This window comes from Mizuhopecten yessoensis, unplaced genomic scaffold (assembly GCF_002113885.1).
Source record: "Mizuhopecten yessoensis strain PY_sf001 unplaced genomic scaffold, ASM211388v2 scaffold11181, whole genome shotgun sequence".
Taxonomy (NCBI): Eukaryota; Metazoa; Mollusca; class Bivalvia; order Pectinida; family Pectinidae; genus Mizuhopecten; species Mizuhopecten yessoensis.
The window spans coordinates 16,263-32,207 of NW_018408920.1; the positions used below are offsets into that span (position 1 = coordinate 16,263).

At 36.4% G+C, this 15,945-nt stretch overlaps 2 protein-coding genes across 3 annotated transcripts in view; both read right to left on the minus strand.

Moving 5' to 3' along the window:
- The window catches only part of LOC110440449 (heat shock 70 kDa protein 12A-like), a 30,854-nt gene extending 15,723 nt beyond the window's left edge, over positions 1-15,131 (minus strand). The window contains exon 1 of the mRNA XM_021483547.1: positions 14,973-15,131. The gene's annotated coding sequence lies outside the window, so the exon portion shown is untranslated. The remainder of the gene's footprint in view (positions 1-14,972) is intronic.
- On the minus strand, positions 269-9,259 carry LOC110440451 (heat shock 70 kDa protein 12A-like). Of its 2 annotated transcripts, none has more exons than XM_021483550.1 (5): positions 9,010-9,259; positions 7,352-7,704; positions 3,810-4,034; positions 3,162-3,336; positions 269-2,151 (listed from the first exon to the last, which is right to left on the minus strand). In XM_021483550.1, the coding sequence occupies exons 2-5, from the start codon at positions 7,673-7,675 to the stop codon at positions 1,091-1,093; spliced, it is 1,785 nt and encodes a 594-aa protein (XP_021339225.1). In that variant the 5' UTR covers positions 7,676-7,704; positions 9,010-9,259; the 3' UTR covers positions 269-1,090. The 2 variants fall into 2 exon arrangements, with proteins under 2 accessions (XP_021339225.1, XP_021339224.1); XM_021483549.1 differs by having other exon boundaries at positions 9,027-9,258.
- Positions 15,132-15,945: the final 814 nt, after the last annotated feature.

Here is a 15,945-nt window from a genome sequence, read left to right on the forward strand (position 1 = left end):
CCAATCAAAACATGTGTTGCAAACGAATCGTGTCAGAATGTATTATAGTCAATGCGCACAGGGCATAACCTAATTCATTTCCGGTCTCGCAAGATCACAGTTTTATTTATTGGATTTAGGCTTTAAAACATTTTTTAATGATCGTTGTATCAAATGAAAAAACGATAACTATGCGTTGGAAATAGTATCCCCTGTATGATTATAGCATCGATATGTTTCACTGGTGATACTGTTGCGCCATAACAAAATATACAGATAACACTCTAAACAATTTACAAAATTAGTGGGAAATATAATATTACAATTTATTTCCTTAAAACAAGATGAGCTCTTACAATTCACATCATCACGTTAAATAGGATAATCATAAAAGGCTAAATTCTTACAACACACGCTGAATTTGAATATGTATGGTGAAGGCGTTAAAGAAGTACAGACATTCCTAATACAAACGAACATGATGTGCAGATCCTAGATAAAATGTTATTTGTGACAACAAACAGGCATTCCTGTCACGTTCTACATGGAATGTGTATTAAACGGTTCTCCTTTTGCATTTTTGCTGTGTGTTTCGGAAAACTTCTTCTATAGGTTTTCATCATTTTAACTTTAATATTACTCGTAACTTCCGGAATCTTTTATTCCGTTACATTGATCAGCACATCTTACCATATCCCACATATGTGCGCGCTTTATCGCACGACGGGATGATCGATTATTAAATCGTCCAGTGATGCACACTATGTGTGAATGATGTGCGAACAATGTGAGCACGATGAGTTTGGTGCCTTGCTTGCGTAACTCTTATTGGTCCTAATTGGACAAAATGACCATTTAATTCAGTAAAATTGTTTAATTTACCCCTTCTGCATCGATTGGATATATATTTTAAATACATGTAGGTGCTTTCTTACACCAATTCTGTACTGAATTTTGTACACCACAATAATTGTTAGATTGAGCCAATGTCATACTGATGGAGTTTTGTAGCAACAACACCAACAAGCATGGACCTGTACCACATAGTAATAATCTTTCATTTGATTTGTCAAAGTATAACGTTACATTTGTGAAGACAAAAAGACAAGGATCACTCCAAGAGATCGAATTGTGCATTTGTTTTTTGCTCTGTTTTCTTTACATATGCCTCCACGGAAAGTTCCGTTCCCCCAAACCTTAGTCTCACAGATACACCACGGTCTGTTTGAGGGAAGTTCATAGGGAGGTCCACCAACATCTTACCGATGTAAGTGCAATTCTCTGTCTCACAGTACTTTGGTTCGGCTCCTTCTGATGTAAACACCTTGAAGGCCAGCTGCGTTTGCTCATCTGTCAATGGAACATAGTCGTGGTACTCGGTTGCTTCCCCTATATTAACAGACTGTCCCCTAGCAACGTGATTGCTAAATTTATCATCGCAATACACGATTCCTTTCACAACTGATTTTTGACTCTCTGGGTCCCCTTGTCTAAACTTCTCTGCTACCTGTATACCATAAGTGTGTTTCATTACACGGGTAGATATGACTCTGGTGTCGAACCCGAAGAGAACTGCCCCCTTCAGGACAGAGAGACCAGCATCCTGTGGAATGATAATTCTCTTCCTGCTACCGAATCTCTCCCTGACGGCGTGTCGTAGCATTGGTGACTCTGAAAACCCTCCAACCATCAGGATAATGGACGTTCCAGCCGCGTCTTCTTGCTCAAATATCCGTTCGACGTGTTCTACAATTGCTTCACAAGCAGTTTCGAACAGTTTCTTTGCTTCAGAGGCATCCACTCTCAACTTGTCCCCAATCCATGCCATTTTCCTGCCTCGACGTCCTTCCGATACCGATAGACGCAGTTCTTGCCCTCTCATATCCTGATACACCTCATTCAGGGCAATCGGAACTTTAAACGTGATCTTCTGGTCAATTTCGGGCGTGATGGTGCGTTTCTTAATTTCAAATTCGCGAACGATGTCAAGGTAGGAATCTCTGTTTTCCATTTTGAATCTGTCCCATACCTGAGGGCCAACCAGCTCTATGAGGAACTCCTCGTACGCCTCGTCTACTTTGGTGCCTCCCCAGTCTCCCCCGTTTGCCATGTAGACCTGGTGAAGCGACCCGTCCCCCTGAACCTCCTGGACAGTGATATCTATGGTGCCGCCTGGAACAGAACAGGGTCGACAACATATAGAAGTAGATCATTATTCAACTATATTTTACCGACGTCGAATACTGAATAAAATATTTTTTCTGCTTATGTATTAACTTTGATTTGAATGTGATTTCACGCTTGATCATGACATCATCTATAGATGTCAGTTACTTTCGTTGTTATTCGGTATTGTAAAGCATTATTTGCATGCATCTATGTTTGCAATACATTTAAACCGGTATAAAATACGCACACGGTATCATAATATGCATACGGCAATCCCATTGCAATTTGATGTATTTTAAGACGCAGCTCCGATAAGCTAACATCGTTCTTTGTGTGACATGATATGGGTCTACATTCATATAAGAGCGTCTTATATTTCACCTTTTGTTGAAGTGTGTAATGTATATACCTACACTGGTATGTATGTACTACCACGCTTTTAACGACTGGACCTCATAATTAGCATGTCAGGCAGAGATGGTTTGATAAAATCAGATTTGCATACATTTACGTGCCAAACAAAGGCTAAAGTGTTATTTTGTATAATTTTGGCATTCGTTTTTAGAATTTTCAAGAATTAATAGTATTTCGTGGAAAATTCAGAATTGCTTTTAACTGGAGAATAATTAAAACCTTTTCATTAAATTTTAATAACATGATATTGCAAAAGCAATACTCAAACCTGCACTTCGAAAACATACAAAATAAGTAGAAATACATTCTGATTGCTGTATGTATGGTAAATTACAACAAACAGTGCCAGATAACTCTCAGAACGGAACGATAAGACAGCAATAAGAATCAAGTAGATCTCAACTCAACACAGGACATCGGAATACACTACAGGTGATCCAGCAGTATTAAGCATGGTGTACCCCATCACAAAACATTTATATATTTCAGACACGTACCTCCTGCNTCAACACAGGACATCGGAATACCCTACAGTTGATCCAGCAGTATTAAGCATGGTGTACCCCATCACAAAACATTTATATATTTCAGACACGTACCTCCTGCGTCTAATACCAAATACTTCGTGCCAGGACAGATGGCTTCCAGGCCGGCAATATCCTCGCCTGCCTGACATAGTTCCTGCCCCCGCTTTCCTACGGGAATGTGCTTGCAATATATCGATGCTGCCTCTGGCTCCAGAGCGATGTCGAGCTGGTCAGATCTGATGCCTGCCTGCAACAGAAACCACAAATAGACGTTATGAGTTTGAACTAATATATTACAAAATTGTTTTCTGAAAGTGGAAAAAAGGAGATGGTCAATAATAGGTCTTTAATCTTCGTTCTATGAAAAATCATGTTTTCTACAAAAGCAACGTTTTCAAATTCAATTTTGTCAATGTGATTAGAATGTATTTCCATATTTGTTTTTATCTTATAAATCAGAGATTTCAATTTTCTGAAGTATTAATGAACCGAGGAACGTTACCCGCGTCTTTTTGTAAGATGTTTGTTTTTGGGAGGGTGTGAGTTAGTTAGTTAGTATACAACCCAACTCACTTCCGTTTAGTTTGCCATCTGCGTTTAATACGATACCTCATTAAAATTTCAATCTATTTTAAACATTTCAATAATAAGTTTATTGCCTACATTACATAAATATACTCTTAATTCATGACATCTGCATCAGCACTTGATAAAATATACCTTCTTGGCCGCCTCCCTCATGAACTGCTTCGCCTGGTCCGACCAGATGGCTGGCACAGTAAGGACCCAGTGAACTTCGTCGTCCTGGACACCTTCACTGATCGATCGCGCGTGCATTGCGCGAAGCATGTGTTCTCTTAGGTAAAAGATGATAGCCGAGAATACCTCCAACGCGTTCATATGTTTACCTTTGTCATCCTCAATTGTGGACTGACGGGAAATGTGCTGTGAACAGAATCGTAGATTTTATACAATTGTTGGAGACAATATAATTATATTTTCCTTACTCTTAAAATCATAATGCACAATAACAAAGTAATGACTACGTATATAATGATGATGTTAACTAGATAAACTGCTCCGTATAGTTTGTATTATAGTTTATTTAAACTAGAAAGACTGTACGGGTTTTGAACTATTTCTGGCGATGTAAAATATTAAATGATGTAAACTAGACAGAGTAAAGGTTCTGTTAGTATCACAGTTGAAACGGGACTTACTAGGGTTGTTGCTAGTACCTGTATCACATCAAATGTAAACTAGAAAACCGGTTCAGGTATTGTTAATATTATATTTGGTGTAAACTAGTAAGATGGTTCAGATATTGTTAATATTATATTTTATGTTAACGAAAAAGATGGCTAAGGTATTGTCAATATTATATTTGGTGTAAACTAGAAAGGTTCAGATATTGTTAATATTATATTTAATGTAAACGAAAAAGATGGCTAAGGTATTGTCAATATTATATTGGGTGTAAACCAGAAAGGTTCAGATATTGTTAATATTATATTTAATGTAAACGAAAAAGATGGCTAAGGTATTGTCAATATTATATTGGGTGTAAACTAGAAAGGTTCAGATATTGTTAATATCACATTTTATGTAAACGAAAAAGATGGTTAAGAATTATCTCAAATGCCTAGACGCCTAGCAAGTAGTAAGAACCTGCCAGGAAGCTCAATATTCAACTCCTAACAACATCTCAACCATTTTTCTATTTACACCAACTATAATATAAACATTACCTGAACCATTTTTCTAGTTTACATCTGATGTGATACATTTACTAACAACAACCCTAGTAAGTCCCTATCAACTGTGATACTAACAGAACCTTTACTCTGTCTAGTTTACATTTGATGTGATACTGGTACTACACAACAACCCTAGTAAGTCTCGTTTCAACTGTGATACTAACAGAACCTTTACTCTGTCTAGTTTACATCATTTGATATTTTACATCATCAGAAATACCTACAAATAAACTCTTACATAGACTATACCGATCAGTGTATCTAGTTAACATCATCATAGTGTACGTAGCCATTACTTGGTTTTTGTGCATTATGATTTTAAAGGGTACAACATATCCATAAAGCAAGTGATGTTCCGCATTGAACCATTCAACCGTAACCTACACCTGAGTATACGTAGGCGATTAGCGACTGTAGGCCTACACACATGCATTTCACGAATTGAAAATGTTACCCCAGTGTTATGGAATAAAGCATTGTCAGTATTCCTTTACATTCAGTGATTCAAAGCAAATTTTGTTTCGAACTACAAAATATCTAAGATGTAAGCATCTTCATTTTCCTGTGGAACTACTGATAAAACAATTCGTATGAAAATGGTATGCCAAGCTACGTTAGTACTAGTTGTTGTTCTTTTTAGCCTGGATATTTCAAGCTCAAAAATGCAAATATTCGTTTAAGGTCTTTAGAAAGTCAACGTATGTGTGGGGTCAAAGCATACCAAATTCTGTGATTAAAATTAAAATAACCTCTATATACTGTCCCTGGTATAAGTAAACAATAACTGAGTTTATCTACCAAATAGATAACTAGTTCTGATATGTTAAGACCGTAGAGCACCGAGGATACTTTAAACTATGTGCACTAGTTCATGTATACGGTTGTTATACAGTACTTACTGGGTTGTTATACGGTACTTACTGGGTTGTTATACGGTACTTACTGGGTTGTTATACAGTACTTACTGGGTTGTTATACAGTACTTACTGGGTTGTTAAACAGTACTTACTGGGTTGTTAAACAGTACGTACTGGGTTGTTATACAGTACTTACTGGGTTGTTAAACGGTACTTACTGGGTTGTTATACAGTACTTACTGGGTTGTTATACGGTACTTACTGGGTTGTTATACGGTACTTACTGGGTTGTTAAACAGTACTTACTCAGTTGTTATACAGTACTTACTGGGTTGTTATACAGTACTTACTGGGTTGTTATACAGTACTTACTAGGTTGTTATACAGTACTTACTGGGTTGTTATACAGTGCTTAATGGGTTGTTATACAGTACTTACTGGGTTGTTGTACAGTACTTAATGGGTTGTTATACAGTACTTACTGGGATGTTATACAGTACTTACTAGGTTGTTATACAGTACTTACTGGGTTGTTATACATTGCTTAATAGGTTGTTATACAGTACTTACTGGGTTGTTGTACAGTACTTACTGGTTTGTTATAAAGTACTTACTGGGTTGTTATACAGTACTTACTGGGTTGTTATACAGTGCTTAATGGGTTGTTATACAGTACTTACTGGGTTGTTGTATAGTACTTACTGGTTTGTTATACAGTTCTTACTGGGTTGTTATACAGTACTTACTGGGTTGTTATACAGTACTTACTAGGTTGTTTTACAGTACTTACTGGGTTGTTGTACAGTACTTACTGGTTTGTTATACAGTACTTACTGGGTTGTTATACAGTACTTACTGGGTTGTTAAACTGTACTTACTGGGTTGTTAAACAGTACTTACTGGGTTGTTATACAGTGCTTAATGAGTTGTTATACAGTACTTACTGGGTTTTTATTCAGTACTTACTGGGGTGGTATACAGTACTTACTGGGTTGTTATATAGTACTTACTGGTTTGTTATACAGTACTTACTGGGTGGTTATACAGTACTTACTGGGTTGTTATATAGTACTTACTGGGTTGTTATCCAGTACTTACTGGTTTGTTATACAGTACTTACTGGGTGGTTATACAGTACTTACTGGGTTGTTACACAGTACTTACTGGGTTGTTATACGCTACTTACTGGGTTGTTATACGGTACTTACGGGGTTGTTATACGGTACTTACTGGGTTGTTATAAAGTACTTACTGGGTTGTTATACAGTGCTTAATGGGTAGTTATACAGTACTTACTGGGTTGTTACACAGTACTTACTGGGTTGTTATACAGTAATTACTGGGTTGTTATACTGTACTTACTAGGTTGTTTTACAGTACCTACTGGGTTGTTGTACAGTACTTACTGGTTTGTTATGCAGTACTTGCTGCGTTGTTATACAGTACTTACTGGGTTTTTATTCAGTACTTACTGGGGTGGTATACAGTACTTACTGGGTTGTTATCCAGTACTTACTGGTTTGTTATACAGTACTTACTGGGTGGTTATACAGTACTTACTGGGTTGTTAAAAGGTACTTACTGGGTTGTTAAACAGTACTTACTGGGTTGTTATACAGGACTTACTGGGTTGTTATACAGTACTTACTGGGTTGTTATACAGCATCATTTTGAACCGCCGGAAGTAGTACCAGTCATGATGCTCGTCGTCAATGGCCAAGTCTGCATACTTGTCCTCGGCGTCGAATCCAAATGAGTGAAATTTCTGCTCTGGAGTGAAGAGTGCACATGTTGGGGTTTTAAGAGATACACCAACTCGAGATCCACTATTCCAGGTATTTCCTTGGATCCGGAGTGCGTCGTTCGCGTAGTCGTTTCGGAATGCGAAAGCATATCCGGAATAGGTAGTGCCGAAATCAATGGCGGCTACTATCATCTTTTCACTGTCTTTTTCCTCTAAATATGACGCCATGGTGACAGGAAAGCCTTGATTAACCGCTCCTATGATGAAATACATGGATTTTTGTATTATGTACATGTATTTATTCAAACATAGCACAAAATATTATTTAAACTTAAAGATACTACCACCACACACACACATACACCCTCATTTTGTAATACCATCAAATATACAATGTGCCATGCAAATGTTTAACAACTTCCCATCTGTCATGTCACATTCATTTTCATTACTTCAGCATGCTGAAGTTGAATTATGTATTTTCACACATTCAAAATCAACTTGGTTTTGATAGCACCAGAATCGTGATATCACTTATTAGCGGTGCGGTCTCGGTATCGGGACGCATTATAACTTACAGTCCCAGGCCCACCGAGGAATACATGTACAGTAGAAAGTGTGAACGTGATCGGACGACTGGTCCTATTCACCTACCGTTATCAATTCATATATATGTGCGTGTCATTTAAAACATGAAGCTTTTGGCCAGAAATTACATAAGGATCACGAGCAAGGTACCTGTCACCATGTACAAACACGTTTAAACGCACACGACACATACATGTACTTATGATGAAACACATTGATTTTTGTATTGCATGTATTTATTCAAAAATAGCACAAAATAGTATTTAAACTTAAGGAAACCACCACACACACACACATACACACTCATTTTGTAATACCATCAAATATACAATGCAATTGTTTCACAACTTTCCTACAGTCATGTCACATTCACATTTATTAGTGAGCAAGTTTTTTATAGCTGAACTTGTAGTTTTTAAAGAGACACAAGGTGAAATGGTGTATTTTTACAAATTCAAAATCAACTCAATTTGGTTGTGTTAACACCAGAACCATGATATCACTTAGCGGTATGGTCTCGGGACGCAATATAACTTTCAGTCCCAGGGCCACTGAGGAAAACATGTAGGAAGTGTGAACGTGATCGGACGACTGGTCCTATTTACGTACCGTTATCAATTCATATATATGTGTATGTCATTTGAAACATAAATCTTTCGGCCAGAAAATACATAAGGCCCACATGCAAGGTGCATGTACACCACAACATGTTCAAACACGTCACCGTGTGAAACGCATACGACACATACATGTACTTAGTATATTTTATATTCAAAACGAAAGTACATACGGTTACTAGAACGAAAACAGAAATGTATATTGTTTCTTTCAGATTCTTGGTTAATATTTTGTAATATCTGTAGCACCAGATTACTCTTTGCAAATATAATGAATAACTGAATTGCCTGTAACTATTACAAAATGGTAGATTACACGTTGTGTTTATATGGCACAGTAGTTACACACGTACGTACATATCATCATTACTCACCACCCGTTTGTACAGTTGTATAGGTGTATCGTCACTGTATATGGCGACGTCTTCTTCAGTGTACCACCCGACCAGTCAGACGATTCACTTCCCTGTCAGTACCAAGCGATACCGACCTTGGCACGTCATCGGCAGTTCTCGGAATTTCTCCATATGTTACGGGATGTACTTTCGCTTTTTAAAATAGGATTCAGGTGGTGTGACTATACACGGTATCACATGCTGTGTAGAGAGACTTACGTCTATGAGTCTGCATTCCTTATTTCTTAATGTAAATTGAATTTTAGTTTCGGTTTCCATAGGCCTATCGCATTACAGCTTGCAACGTATTGTATCATTTCAGCTGGACTGATTAATTTCATTTCATCATATTTTACTGAGTTAACAATAGGATTGAACAGCAGGCTAGGCCTATATAAGTTCTCTCCTTAGGTTGACATGACAAAGACAAAGATGAATGAAATGGTTTGTAAGAAAATATTGATGCAAATCATATATAATAGGTAGCATAGACATATATATATATAGCAGATGGTATAGGGGAGATAATTCCATGTATGTTTCAATTACATATAAATATTTAATTGATATGTTTAGCTATACAATGCTCATATTAAAAAGTCAGTCATAATTAATAAGTAATAGGAAAGCAATGCCCTAATGATATATTAAACAGAGAAATTGCTACAATTGCTTTTTTTGTTTGTTGTTTTGCAAGTCATTAGTGCCCCATGTTCATACCCTGCTGCTGTTGCATGAAGTAGTTAGAAGTATAGAACCATTTAGTATCAATATATGTATCATTGGTAGGAGTGATAAAAAGTAAGGGATACAACAACATCAAAATATGAAAAAATAAAATGAGGCAATTCAGCTAGAAGATTTTGATAATGTAGTATATGTGCAAGATGTATTGCCAGTGTTCTATGTGTAAATCTTTCATCCCATCGAGTTTCAGACAAAAAGTCTCTAACGGCCTCTACCGTTCACATATCATCCACTCGAGAAGAATCCAGATGAAACCACAGAACACTAAGCATTCAAACTTAGCACATTGAGAGTGTAGAGAGACTTACGTCTATGAGTCTGCATTCCTTATTTCTTAATGTAAATTGTATTTTAGTTTCGGTTTCCATAGGCCTATCGCATTACAGCTTACAACGTATTGTATCATCAGCTGGACTGATTAATATGTTGCTGTCTCATGTAACAGGACAAAGAGAAAATGTAATGGACGGCCAACAATCCACCCGGTCCAGTTCCGCTACACTCACAACAACCTACGTCCACAGGGACCTGATAATTTGTCACAGCTTAATTTGGCCCTAAACTAAGGTGTACATGTTTTAGGGGTTAAGATCGACTTTCGGTAAAAATGACACCCGAAATGACAAAACCTCTAAAACATGTAAAATTACTCTGAAACCTTGGTTTAGGTCAAATATAAACTGTAACAAATTCTCATGTCCCTGTGCCTACGACAACATGAACCTCTGACAACAATTCTGATCAACCCATGCGCTGATATAGCTTAAATATTATTTTCTACACCTTCTCTTCAACTCTTGTACATCTCCTAACAATCTAAAGCCTTTCTCTTTAATCATTGTACTACCCTCCTCCACCATAGTGCTCCTCCTTTTCAGCCCTTGTACCCACTCCATTTAAGCCTTGTGCCCCTCCTCTTCAATAATTGTATCTCTTTTTAATTTCTGTACCCGTCTACTTTAAGCTCAGTACCCGTCATCATCAATCCTTGTACCTCTCTTTAATCCTAGTACCCGTCTCCTTTAAGCTCAGTACCCGTCATCATCAATCCTTGTACCTCTCTTTAATCCTGTTACCCGTTCCCTTTAAGCCTTGTGCCCCTCCTCTTCAATAATTGTATCTCTTTTTCCCTTCTGTACCCGTCTACTTTAAGCTCAGTTCCCGTCATCATCAATACTTGTACCTCTCTTTAATCCTGTTCCCCGTTCCCTTTAAGCCTTGTGCCCCTCCTCTTCAATAATTGTATCTCTTTTTCCCTTCTGTACCCGTCTACTTTAAGCTCAGTTCCCGTCATCATCAATACTTGTACCTCTCTTTAATCCTAGTACCCGTCCCCTTTAAGCTCAGTACCCCTCTTCATCAATCCTTGTACATCTTTTTAATTCCGGTACCCGTCTTTTTTAAGCTCAGTACCCTCCTCATCAAACCTTGTATATCTTTTCAAACCTCGAACCGTCTCCGTTAAGCCTAGTACCCGTCCTCTTCAATCCTGGTACTTCTCCTTAACCTGTCCCTTTTTAAGCCTAGTACCCGTCCTCTTCAATCCTTGTACTTCTCCTTAACCTGTCCCTTTTTAAGCCTAGTACCCGTCCTTTTCAGTCCTTGTAACTCATTTTTATAATCCTGGTACCCGCCACCTTTAAGCTCAGTACCCGTCCTCTTTAATCATTTTACCTCTCGTTAACCCTGGTCCTGTCCATTTTTAAGGCTAGAACCCCTCCTTTTCAATCCTTGTACATATACATCTCATGTTTATTCATTGAACAAATGTGCCAGTGTCCTTAGAAGTTTTGCACCCACCTCTCATTCCTGTTTGCACTCCTTCGCTTTAATCTCTTTACCATCCTATTTAATCCTTTAACATATCCTTTTTAATCCTTGTACAATGTACCCGGCATTTAAGCCTTACACTGACCCTCTGTATGCCTTCTTTACTTTTCGAACTTTGCATACGTATAAAGTCTTCAGTTCTTGCACACTGCTTCAACAAATCTTACACCGTTCCCTTTCAATCAAATATACTCTCCTCTTCAAACTCAGTACCTCTCCTTAATAATTTATGTTCCCTCCTCTGCAAGCCTTGTACACATATTTTTTAAATTCTTGAACTACCCTCGTCTTCATTCATTGCATACACCCCCTTTCTAGCCTTGCACATGTACCCCTCCTTTTTAATCTTTGTACGCTCCTTTTCAATCTCTACGGGTGGTAAGTATACGGTTGCAGTTCAATCGTAACGTCTTTTATATAAAAATTCGTTTTTTTCGTTTCAATTTTATTGACAATATAAGCAAAAGTCAATAGGATCAGACATCAGGCATAGTCTATTTAAGTCCTCTTATTAAAGTGACAACAGGTGGTAAGAAACACAGACATATATTTGTACATTGATATGATGTTTTGGATAAGGGGAAGTAACTCCTTGATGTAAACAGACTTGTTCAGTATTCTTGAGATATAGTAACCCTTTCACCAGGGATATATAATTTGAGTTATTTACTAGACTATTATCGTCAGTGAATAACATCAAGTACTAGACAATGAGTTACTGGTATTCATATAAGGTAAACTGTTGAGTATAAATATTTGGTGATATTGGATTTATTCCCCCAACAGATACAGGCCATACAGTCCATATGTATAACACACTAGCCATCACACACCGTTGAGGATCAAAAGCCAATTTCAGCAAATAGATATATAATTTGTAAGTAGGGCTACACCAACTCCTGCAAGTAATATAGTATTTCTTTAATTAAATTGAAAGGAGTTACTTCATATCTTGATGTAAGAAAGAAGAAGAAGAAAACGGAAAAACAAAAAACAAAAAAAACCCACAAAAACACAAAAACACACACACAAAATAAAGGAAAAAAACTCATCTAAGCTGCCCAGAGCCAATTTCATTCAAAAGGTATATATTACAGCTAAATTAGTAATTATCAAAGGTAGAATAAAGTATCTAATCAATTCCATATTATATTACATTAGATGATATATCTTGTACTNGTTGGAGAGTCTGGCGAATATTATTATATTGATTACATTCAGAAAAATAATGTGCAGCAGTTTCGAAAGATCCGTTACACTCACACATTGGAGATTCAATTAAGTGATCTTTATAACGATCATAATTTAGATTACTAGCATTATTTCTTTATTGGCAAAGTATAATGTTTACATCACGATTGCCAAAGGTAATTTTACAGATATTTAAAAATGATTTTTTCCAACATTTTACTAAAACATGAAGTAACAGAGATTGGTCTGTAATTAGACACCTCATTAACTAATCCTTTACCTTTATAAATAGCGTTAATATTAGCCATCTTCCAGCTGAGGGGATAATACCAGTTTCAAGTGTTTTGTTAAATAGAAGAGTTAGAGGAAAGAGGATAGATGGATGTAATTGTTTGATTATTCTGGGAATCATATCATCTGGTCCAGCAGGTTTATTAACATTCAAAAGAAATAGCTGATATTTAACATCCTTTTGGGTTATATCAATATCATTTATGGAATTAGGAAAATCGTTAGTAGTTTCAGGTATAGGTTCAGTATTTACAGAAGTGGTAGATATTGATGCAAAGTATTTATTTAAGCATTCAACTTTGTCAAATGGATGTTGAATAAATGATGTATTGTGTGTTAGTGGGGGAATAGAAGTAGATTTGTTATTTATATTAAGGACATTTCGTGCAATTTTCCACCACTTGTTAGGGGGAATAGTTTTGTCGGTTAATGATTTTTGTAAATTTTGTAACATACTTTTTCTTGGAATCACGTATTCTACTAATGGTTTCATTTCTTTTGTTTCTATAATTTTCCCAGTGAAAAGCCGAATTACTAGATTTTGCTTTCCTATGAGCCCTATTTCTTTGTCTTATATGTAGTCTAATATCATTAGTCATCCATTTTTTATCATTTGGTCTAATTGTTACATACTTAGTGGGTATAGATTCATTAATTAAGTGCTTTATTGTATCACATAAAATATTGTTAAATTCATTTGTATCAGGTATATTGATAAGGTTTTCCCAATCTTTTTCTAAAATACATCTAATCATCTGATCATAATCTGCATCTTGATAAATAAGAATTTTCTTTCAATAGGTTTGTTTTTAAAAAAACTGCATAGGAAATATTAAATTGTATCAGATAATGGCCACAACAAATAGGAGGAAGCATTTTTAACTATATTTCTGTTGTTGGAAAAGACAATATCAATTGAAGTTGATGAAGTTGGAGTGATACGGGTGGGGTCTGTGATAAAACTAGAAAGATTCAATTTTGTTATTAGTCTACCAAGGTGGGAATGGGGTTGAAGATTTAACATAATGATATTAATATCACCAGTAATCACTTTATCTAAGTTAGTGTTCACAGCTTTTTCAATGACTGAATCTAAAATTTCCCAATATCTAACTGGTGATTCTGGCCTATATAGACAAGCCAGAAGAAACTTGTGCGACTCAGTGTGAATTTCCACCCATTTCAACTTCATCATGTTCAAGATCATATCGTCTTTTGGTGAAAATGTTATTTTTGTGATAGATTAAGACCCCACCACCAGGACCAGGTTTTCTATCCAGCCTATAAAGATTTTCAGAGTAACATGGAATTATTAGTTCAGTATTAGGTATTTCAGGGGTGAGGTGTGTTTCGGTTAGGCAGATAATATCACTTTCATTTAATTCGGTTTCAACAATATCAGTCTTGTTTCTTAAGGATCTTATATTAAGATGAGAAATTTCTAGGTTACGCAGAGGACCTGGGTTTAACTCAATGTCATTACAGCTGATTAATAAAATACTAGTCACATAGAGAAAAAGAGTAAGTTTTTCAGATTGTGTGTATACAGAGAAAATTTATAAACGACGTGTACATAATAGTACACGGTTGAATTAGTCATACACCCCCTAGTGTTCCTACACGTCCCATCACGTGATATGCCTATTACTGTTTTAACCATAGTCATATATCGTTGTAAAATACACTGTGACGTGAACGTGAAAAGGATACATGATATAGCGAGTACATAACGTTACATATAATAATTTGGAGGCTGGGCAAGCATAGAAGTACAGTAACAGCACACGAAACGACATTCGATTCGTCAACAAAACAATAGATAGAAACACATGCATATATACATACAATATACAATGACATAATTACGTATAGACGACTCAGCCATTCAACATGGATATGGACCACGATGTCGTACACGGTACGTGTGTGTTGTTATCTTAGAAGGTAATGTATACTAGCAATTCGATACAAAAGATCTAATGACGAACAGATCGTTCCAGCCCCGAGTCGTTCCGTCCATAGTCGTTCCGACCTTAGTAGTTCCGGCCCCTTCCCGGTCCGGCCCCGTATACTTAGTCGTTCCGGCCTCATATATTATATATATGATTCATGTTTATTTGGAACTAAATTTTAAGTTAAATTTATTTATATAATAGATAATTCATGTTACTTTTTTTAAATAAATAAAATCAAAAATTGTACATTTGTTGTCTTTTCATTTTACATGTTGTCTAAAACAAAATACACCTGTGTAAACATACGGAGTAAGATTGCTATTTAAGACACATTACAATCACTGTCTTTTGTTTATCTTTTTACCTCGTGCGTTGGAAACTGTATGGCTTCTAGAAAACCCCGTGTAAACACCATGGCTGTATAGTCCCCCGACGTTGTTTTTACTTTTATTTGATGACAGACGTTGATTTTTTTTTTTGTCATCACATCTTGTTGAAATCGATCTTTGTCGATCTTCCAAGTGTGAAGAGGCAAATGTGTATGATTTCAACTAAACAGACAGTCGGCAACTTGAATAGCATAATTTTGTCATATATGCAGCGATATTTCGATAGAAACTTCATTGCGATCGTCATGTCTGACGACTGTCGTACGTGTATGAAGATTGTCCGGCCTCGCCAGGAAGCGATATGTTGAACGATGTGACATGTGAACGATGTGAACGATGGACACACCGAACTTGTTGTACAGGTAGGCAATATTACTAAATCGTATTACTTTGATTGCTTAAAGAGTTATTTGAAATTTGAAATAGGTTTAAGTTTTATTACGCATCACCTCTATTATTTAAATTGTTATAGTTGTTTACGCATTGGTTATATAT

Bases quoted from the DNA above. Each gene is read 5' to 3' on its own strand.
- LOC110440451 (XM_021483550.1), bottom strand. From the start codon at position 7,675: ATGGCGTCATATTTAGAGGAAAAAGACAGTGAAAAGATGATAGTAGCC. The intron at 3,337-3,809 runs GTATATTTTATC...TTTCTGTTGCAG, and splicing joins TGAGGGAGGCGGCCAAGAAG to GCAGGCATCAGATCTGACCA. The intron at 2,152-3,161 runs GTACGTGTCTGA...GTTCTGTTCCAG, and splicing joins TTTGGTATTAGACGCAGGAG to GCGGCACCATAGATATCACT.